Below are 9338 nucleotides of genomic sequence, written 5' to 3' on the forward strand. Positions count from 1 at the left end.
CAGGTGAACGTGGACAGCCAGAAAGATGAACGTGAATGTGAACAGACAGAAAGGTGAATGTGGACAGCCAGACAGGTGAACGTGGACAGCCAGACAGGTGAATGTGGACAGCCAGAAAGGTGAACGGGAATGTAGTAAGCCAGACAGGTGAACGTGGACAGCCAGAAAGATGAACGTGAATGTGAACAGACAGAAAGGTGAATGTGGACAGCCAGACAGGTGAACGTGGACAGCCAGACAGGTGAATGTGGACAGCCAGAAAGGTGAACGGGAATGTAGTAAGCCAGACAGGTGAACGTGGACAGCCAGAAAGATGAACGTGAATGTGAACAGACAGAAAGGTGAATGTGGACAGCCAGACAGGTGAACGTGGACAGCCAGACAGGTGAATGTGGACAGCCAGAAAGGTGAACGGGAATGTAGTAAGCCAGACAGGTGAACGTGGACAGCCAGAAAGATGAACGTGAATGTGAACAGACAGAAAGGTGAATGTGGACAGCCAGACAGGTGAACGTGGACAGCCAGACAGGTGAATGTGGACAGCCAGAAAGGTGAACGGGAATGTAGTAAGCCAGACAGGTGAACGTGGACAGCCAGAAAGATGAACGTGAATGTGAACAGACAGAAAGGTGAATGTGGACAGCCAGACAGGTGAACGTGGACAGCCAGACAGGTGAATGTGGACAGCCAGAAAGGTGAACGGGAATGTAGTAAGCCAGACAGGTGAACGTGGACAGCCAGAAAGATGAACGTGAATGTGAACAGACAGAAAGGTGAATGTGGACAGCCAGACAGGTGAACGTGGACAGCCAGACAGGTGAATGTGGACAGCCAGAAAGGTGAACGGGAATGTAGTAAGCCAGACAGGTGAACGAGGACAGCCAGAAAGATGAACGTGAATGTGAACAGACAGAAAGGTGAATGTGGACAGCCAGACAGGTGAACGTGGACAGCCAGAAAGGTGAACGGGAATGTAGTAAGCCAGACAGGTGAACGTGGACAGCCAGAAAGGTGAACGGGAATGTAGACAGCCAGACAGGTGAACGTGGACGGCCAGACAGGTGAATGTGGACAGCCAGAAAGGTGAACGTGAATGTAGACAGCCAGAAAGGTGAATGTAGACAGCCAGAAAGGTGAATGTAGACAGCCAGAAAGGTGAATGTAGACAGTCAGACATGTGAACGTGGACAGCCAGACAGGTGAACGAGGACAGCCAGAAAGATGAACGTGAATGTGAACAGACAGAAAGGTGAATGTAGACAGCCAGAAAGGTGAATGTAGACAGCCAGACATGTGAACGTGGACAGCCAGACAGGTGAACGAGGAGAGCCAGAAAGATGAACGTGAATGTGAACAGACAGAAAGGTGAATGTAGACAGCCAGAAAGGTGAATGTAGACAGCCAGACATGTGAACGTGGACAGCCAGACAGGTGAACGAGGAGAGCCAGAAAGATGAACGTGAATGTGAACAGACAGAAAGGTGAATGTAGACAGCCAGACAGGTGAACGAGGACAGCCAGAAAGGTGAACGTGAACGTGGACAGCCAGACAGGTGAATGTGGACAGCCAGACAGGTGAATGTGAATGTAGACAGCCAGACAGGTGAACGTGGACAGCCAGAAAGGTGAATGTAGACAGCCAGAAAGGTGAATGTAGACAGCCAGAAAGGTGAATGTAGACAGCCAGAAAGGTGAACGTGAATGTAGACAGCCAGACAGGTGAACGTGGACAGCCAGAAAGGTGGACGTGAATGTAGACAGCCAGACAGGTGAACGTGGACAGCCAGAAAGGTGGACGTGGACAGCCAGAAAGGTGAACGTGAACGTGGACAGCCAGAAAGGTGAACGTGGACAGCCAGAAAGGTGAACGTGAACGTGGACAGCCAGACAGGTGAACGTGGACAGCCAGAAAGGTGGACGTGAATGTAGACAGCCAGACAGGTGAACGAGGACAGCCAGAAAGGTGAACGTGAACGTGGACAGCCAGAAAGGTGAACGTGGACAGCCAGAAAGGTGGACGTGAATGTAGACAGCCAGACATGTGAACGTAGACAGCCAGACAGGTGAACGAGGACAGCCAGAAAGGTGGACGTGAATGTAGACAGCCAGACAGGTGAACGAGGACAGCCAGACAGGTTACCTTCAGTTTGTTCCTCAGAGCCTGTGCTGTCAGCAGGATCTGTGGAGACACGTGTTGTATCATCGGTACAGTGTGTAGTGTGTGTATTCTGTTAATGTACCGTGGAGCGTGTTGTTACCTGGCTCTGAGGTCACAGGTGTAGTTCCAGCTACAATAACAACAACCAACAGCAAAATAAACAACAACACATGGAGCGGTCAGTGTGTGTTTTGAATGTGTGTATGTGTGTGTGTGTGTGTGTGTTACCAGAGTCCAGATACTCCAGCAGCGGGTCGAGTCTCTCTGAAACTGCACAACCAAAACGTGTTTAAATCATCAGCCTGCAGGGGGCGCTGACAGCCCACAGGATCTGATGTCATCTGGAGGCGGGGCTTCTCCACAGGGTCAATAGATCAGATTTAATTTACTCTGAATTCAAAAAGTTTATATTTACCATCATCTGTTGTTCCATCTGCAAGACAGAGAGATAATTAATAATCCATGTCAGTGATCAGTAACGTATTGATCCTTACATCCTATTAGTGCAAGTTATAAATATGATACAATTTTCCATTTGTTTTAATGATGTAATCATAACAATAATGTGTTACATGTAAATCTATATATTAAATCATTAAATGAATCAATGAATAAAGGCTAATCCTGAAATGTAATACTTATTAATGATGTTTCATAGTGAATATTATAAATATATTATTATCTTCATATTGTTAATAATAGATGTTATTTCCAGGTAATGTTTCATACTGATCAATACATTATTATAAATATTATTCATTAAAATCAATGACTCCTGAAAAGATTTATCACGTCATTAAATAATAAAGTGAAAAATAATAAATTGTATTATGATATCATGTTATTTATACTAATCAATATTAAACTGATTAAAAACAAAATTCCGTGAACTATTTTACTCATTTGGATCAAATCTATTGATCATTATTTCATCTCTATTTTTTACAGTGTGTTTTAGGAAATCATTTTCTCTCAACATGAACAAATCAACAAAACTCAAAAGTTTGCTTTCATTGCTGATCGATTATTGATCTTTGCCAATAGATAAAGTAAGTTGATTTTAGGTAAACAATGATAATGATTGGTCTTTCAGAAGTGAAGTCATAGTTGACCTGGAAGAGGAGCCGCCAGAGAAACGACAGCGAGAGACGCCAGCAGCAAAACACCACACCTGTAACACACACAGACACACACAGACACACAGTGCACGGACACACAGACAGACACACACAGTGAACAGGATGATCTGACTGCAGCATGTTTGGATGTTGGTTTGCTTGATGATGATGTCATACAGGAAGAGAGAGACAAAGTCTGAAATCTTTTTTTCATTTCATAAAGATTCACAAATATCTAAAATGGCTGCTGACAGCCAAGTATGAACTTATATAAACTTAAATAAACACTTTTAGCCAAGCTGTCATCGTGTAAACAGAGACTCTCCAGCAACAAGAGTAAACTAAAGAACGTGACATAGTGAATGTGACATGGTGAACGTCAGTGGTGAATGTACAGTGGCGAAAATTATGTGGTGAATGCACAGTAGTGAATGTAAAGTGGTGAATGGGTTGTGGTGAACCTACAATGGTGAGTGTACAGTGGTGAATGTACATTGGTAAACATAAAGTGGTGAATGTAAAGTGGTGAACATGATGTGGTGAATTAAAATGGTGAATGTAAAGTGAACGTGACGTGGTGAACTTGACGTGGTGAATTAAAATGGTAAATGTAAAGTGGTGAACGTGACGTGGTGAATTAAATTGGTGAATGTAACGGGGTGAACGTGACGTGGTGAACATGACGTGGTGAACATGACGTGGTGAACGTGACGTGGTGAACATGACGTGGTGAAATAAAATGGTGAATGTAAAGTGGTGAATGTGACGTGGTGAATTAAAATGGTGAATGTAAGTGGTGAATGTGACGTGGTGAACATGACGTGGTGAATTAAAATGGTAAATGTAAAGTGGTGAACATGACGTGGTGAATTACATTGGTGAATGTAACGGGGTGAACGTGACGTGGTGAACATGATGTGGTGAATTAAAAAGGTGAATGTAAAGTGGTGTACGTGACGTGGTGAATTAAAATGGTAAATGTAAAGTGGTGAATGTGACGTGGTGAACATGATGTGGTGAATTAAAATGGTAAATGTAAAGTGGTGAACGTGACGTGGTGAATTAAATTGGTGAATGTAAAGTGGTGAACATGACGTGGTGAATTAAATTGGTGAATGTAACGGGGTGAACGTGACGTGGTGAACATGACGTGGTGAATTAAAATGGTGAATGTAAAGTGGTGAATGTGACGTGGTGAATTAAAATGGTGAATGTAAGTGGTGAATGTGACGTGGTGAACATGACGTGGTGAATGTAAGTGGTGAATGTGACGTGGTGAACATGATGTGGTGAATTAAAATGGTGAATGTAACGGGGTGAACATAAAGTGGTGAATGTCAGGTGTGCTGAGCGGCCGGTGGGCGTGTCTCTTCAGCCTGCAGGTTACATGACTGTGTCTTTGTGATTGCTCTGCAGGGATAAAACAAACAAAGCGCCTCTTCTTTCCCGTAACGTATAGAGAGAAACCAGAGAAAGGGAAAACCAGCTCAGACCCTCAGAGACAGGAAAGCTTTAAGGTTCACTTTGAGAGTCGAGTGTCGGGTGAAAAGGAGACCGCTGCTTTATGCTGAAACACTGAGGTCCTTCTGCTGGATTTACACAGACCGGACTCAGACAGGCCACACAAAGCCTGAATGCTGATGCGAGCAGAGACAACAGAGGAAAGCCTGAACAAAGACTTGAGCAGAAAGGTTCCGTTATCAAAGAGATGTAGTTTTACATCAGAATCTGATAAATATCACTGTGGAAAAACATGAAAACATTTCCTTTTGAAAAGTCCCAACACGGAGAAACTCGAGTATGAGACTGAAAAGTGTGAACTACAAGACTGACGTGAGATCAGATTAGATGATCATTAACTCACATTAACAATAAATGTTTAAACACCAGAGCAATGTCAGCCAAGGACTCCGTTCCAGTACGTCACAAGATAAAGTTTCAATGCTTCTAAAGTTTCTCAGAGGTCTCTAACGTTCAGCATTCCTAAATGTGTTTGTGATCTCTCTCTTCGAGTCAAACACTCACTAACAAAGTCAGTTATTTCAGTTCATCAGAAGAGTCAAAGAATAAACTCACCGTTGGAACATCTTGTTCAGCAGTCGACTGGAAGAAAACTTCAGTGTGATGAAACTTCAGCGTTTGAACTGAGCTGAAGGAGAGCTGCAGCTTTTTATCCTCCTCCTCCTCCTCCTCCTCCCTCCTCTGGTCACATGTCTCTACGTGTCCGTCTGAACGGCCACACTCTTTTAACAGATTAATCCAGTTTAAATATACTGATTCAGCCTGATCTGCATCACATCATTAAGGGCAGGTTTACAGAGTTTAGACCACACTGATACAGAGTTTAGACCAAGGCTGGATTATAACTGGTCCTACAAGCTTCAGGCCCCACAGTGTGTCCTCTGCTTTGTAGTAATGCAGGTGAATATTTGGGGGGGAAATTCAAAACTAACGAAACAAAACAACAACCACAGGTGGAAGATGTCATTCTCCTTTACTTAATCAGGTAACAGTAAAAAATGATACCACAGTCTCACACGACAGAAGAGTGAAGACAAAATCCAGTTCAGATGCATAAAACAGGCCAGAACAACACTTTTGAAAGCAGAGTTCTATTTTAAGCAACATTAAAGGATTCAGTGAGGCGTCCTGAGTTCAGTTAAAGAGTTAGTGTTTCTACATAATGAAACCAAACTCCAGCAGTCCGAGTGTAAACTGACCACAGACACGCTCCTACCAGGAAATGCAGAAAGACACTGTGTGTGTGTGTGTTGCTCTCATTCAGAAGAGAACTGGTTGGATGATTTCTCCCAGGAACAAAGAGATCATGTGAAGGAGGCTGCTCATGAAATAAGCTCAGTGACTCAGAACAACCTGTTACTGAAACACCTTCACGTCCAGACACACCACAGGAACAACATTTTTGCAGCTTGTTAACTTAATGAAGTTTGGTCTGGCAGTTTCCATAAGTGACAGTCTCTGATGTCCTTACAGGCAGCAGGTTGTCCAACACATACAGCAGAGTTCAGGGGTCATTTTGGTAGTGGTGCAAATATCATTAAAAAGTAATGATAGTAATAATTATAATGCTTCCTGCTGCCCCCGTGTTCCTGCTGGACACTGCGGCTACAGTTATTATTAGTCCTATTATTATTATTATTATTATTGCTATCATTAATTTTATTATCATTACCGCCACCATTCCTATTATTTAACTTCTGTATGTGGAACTCTTATGTGCTGCTGTGCGTCCTCTCTACAAGTGCTGCTCATGGTCTGAACAGAGTACAGTATGTAATTTGATTATGGAGTCAAAAAACAGCACTGGCATTTGCAAAACCGGTCATATATTCAAACCCAACAAATGTTGACATAAAAAGTGTAAAACCACACAGACTGACCAGAATGCAGAAATGTACAAGACAGAGCACACACTCAAACGTCATGCACTATGGCTACAGTCGCTGAACATATGCCGACAACAGTTTACCATCTGAGAGCGGCGGCAGAGCGCTGGGTGCTACGACATGAAACGCTCCACTAACAGGCACATTCAGCACAAATACAAAGGCTGGACGCAACATACATAACAATACAACAGCTCTGCATCGTTTCACCAGAACATGAAAAGAGCACTGCCTAGCCACGGTACAATAAATACATGTGACTTACCATCATGCAGATAGTCCAGAGAGTCCAGTTTCAGTAGGATCTCTTTTTCCGCCACCATCAGCATGAGGGCTCCAAACTGTCCTGTGACACTCCTCAGGCGATGCTTGATCAACTTCTTTCACATACACTTGTGTGCAGGAGAGGGTCAACAAATATCTGTAGGCAAGCCTATTTTGTGGTAGGCAGGAGTGAACAAGAGCAAATAGCAACACAGTGCACATTTCACCAGATCAGTTTGATCTTTCTCCATCTCTGAGGCAACAGGCTGTGGCTGTGTATTCACGGAGTGGACACTTTTCCAGTGTATGACGAGGTTTGACAACTCTCAACTGTTGCAGGAACCAGCGGTGCAAACGTTCTGACGCTGTATCGAGAATGACGTTGTGGACATTGGTTCCATAGAATCGTTCTGTAGCTGTGCGTGCTGCATCACCAGACTCCCCTGGTATAGCTTTTCTTGCTGCTTTTTTCTGGCAATGCAGCCGGCCCTTCCATTTCAGATTCCTCACTTTGGAACCTGGTGTTTGCCCAGTTCACAAAATTGTCTGTGGCGTCTTTCACAGTTGCTGGTGTGTTTCTGTTACCATCCGATGAGCGCCCACGAGATCTCGCCTGCTGGTTTGAAGGCACTTTGACATGGGCGAGGTCAATGCAAAATGCAGCCAAATCAGCCACATATTTTAAAAGTGACTCCATGAAGGTGTGTACCTTTACTCACAGCTAGTTTAAAATGTGGGCCCCTGAACACCGTCTTAATCAGGGCCACATACAAAGCATTGGCTGGCTTTGCAAATTATCTGAATATCTTATTCAGTGCAGCATCTGTGGAAGATCACCACATTTCAATTATCAACTATCTTCTGTGGGGGGTCCTGACACCCTCCCAAACATTCATCACTAACACTGCAATGTCGTTACCCAGCCCAAATAACGGTGCTGCTGCATCACGCCACCTGTAGTTTCAGCCATAACCAGGTTGAGGACGTCTGACATGTCCCCATCACTTTTTTAATGTTTTTTTTGTCCCCATCCATCCATCTTTTCTCAAAAGCATAATTTGTTAGAAATGTTCTGAAAACTAGCATGCACCAGGAAGTGTTAACTAACAAGCATACTGATCCCAAAATGACCCAAAAACATGCGTCACTGTTCTGGACTGTTCTGGTTTGTTCTTCTCCCAGTTTCCGTTCTCTCCCTGTGAACATGACAAAAAAGTTGAAGAAGATGAAGAGAGTTTAACTTGACATCTGGAGATAAGGTTGATTTATTATCTGTAGCAAACATCGTTAATGTTATTCCTTAAGTTCTTTCTGTGTCGTCCCATTTCAGGACAGACAAGTTGGACAGCCTGTTGTTATTAGCTACATGTCCTGACCTGCACTGGTGCTTTCTCCACCGTAGCTGTGGTTTAGGTGTTGTTTGATTAACCTGGTGTTGCAGGTGTAGGTGTGATTCAACACTCAACATTGTTGTGCGTTTTAAGCTAGTATTTTCGTGTTGTCGACATTGTAGTAACCTACGCCACGCCCATTGGATGCTCCGTTATGCAGAATTTTTGTAATAATTTGTAACTCTGACCTAAAACTGGTCCCCCGTTACATTTCCTAAAATCACATGTGCTGAAGACTTTTTAAAAGTCTTTTCATCTGAGCCCTTATTTCCCCACTATGTGTGGCAAGCGTGTTGCCACACATAGCAGCTCACGTGTTGTAGTTCCGTAGCGGACTACAACACTGCACTGATCTGTTGATGTTGTGTCTGAATATAGTCTGGCCTGGTGACATCAGAAGAAACGGGATAGACTGAGAACTGAATCCACAGTTCTTTTGGACATTAAAGTCACAAATGAATAATAATAATAATAATAATAATCCTTATTTGTAGAGCACTTTTCAAAAACAAGTTACAAAGTGCTTTAACAAGTGTAAAGAATAATACAAAAAAAAGATAAGAGCATGAAAATTTAATATAAAATTAGTAAAATACAATAAAATAAAAGGGATAAAATAAAGTCAAATAAGATCGGGAAAAGCTCTCCTATAAAAGTATGTTTTAAGAAGGGACTTAAAAGAGTTCACTGACTCAGCCGACCTGATTTCCTCGGGGAGGCTGTTCCAGAGCCTCGGGGCCCTGACAGCAAACGCTCTGTCCCCTTTAGTTTTCAGTCGAGACTCTGGAACAGACAACAGACCTCTGCCCGAGGATCTCAAGGTACGTGCTGGTGCGTATGGGACTAAAAGGTCAGAAATATAACAAGGCGAGAGGCCATGAAGAGCTTTAAAAGTGATCAATAGAATTTTAAAGTCAATTCTAAAACATACTGGGAGCCAGTGTAATGAAGCTAAAATAGGAGTAATGTGGTCATATTTCTTTGTTCTGGTTAAAAGCCT

The 9338-nt window shown here is 43.1% G+C and overlaps 1 protein-coding gene across 1 annotated transcript in view; it reads right to left on the bottom strand.

Annotated features, from left to right (window-relative positions):
• stm (starmaker) overlaps window positions 1-7012 on the bottom strand; it is an 18627-nt gene extending 11615 nt beyond the window's left edge. Inside the window, exons 1-5 of the mRNA XM_046059082.1 lie at window positions 6949-7012; window positions 6767-6847; window positions 2387-2428; window positions 2259-2288; window positions 2141-2179 (exon numbers count right to left, since the gene is read on the bottom strand). Of these exons, the coding sequence (XP_045915038.1) occupies window positions 2141-2179; window positions 2259-2288; window positions 2387-2428; window positions 6767-6847; window positions 6949-7012 (256 nt within the window). The remainder of the gene's footprint in view (window positions 1-2140; window positions 2180-2258; window positions 2289-2386; window positions 2429-6766; window positions 6848-6948) is intronic.
• Between the last annotated feature and the right edge of the window lie 2326 nt (window positions 7013-9338).

The sequence above is a fragment of the Micropterus dolomieu genome, linkage group LG09 (genome assembly GCF_021292245.1).
Source record: "Micropterus dolomieu isolate WLL.071019.BEF.003 ecotype Adirondacks linkage group LG09, ASM2129224v1, whole genome shotgun sequence".
Lineage (NCBI taxonomy): Eukaryota > Metazoa > Chordata > Actinopteri > Centrarchiformes > Centrarchidae > Micropterus > Micropterus dolomieu.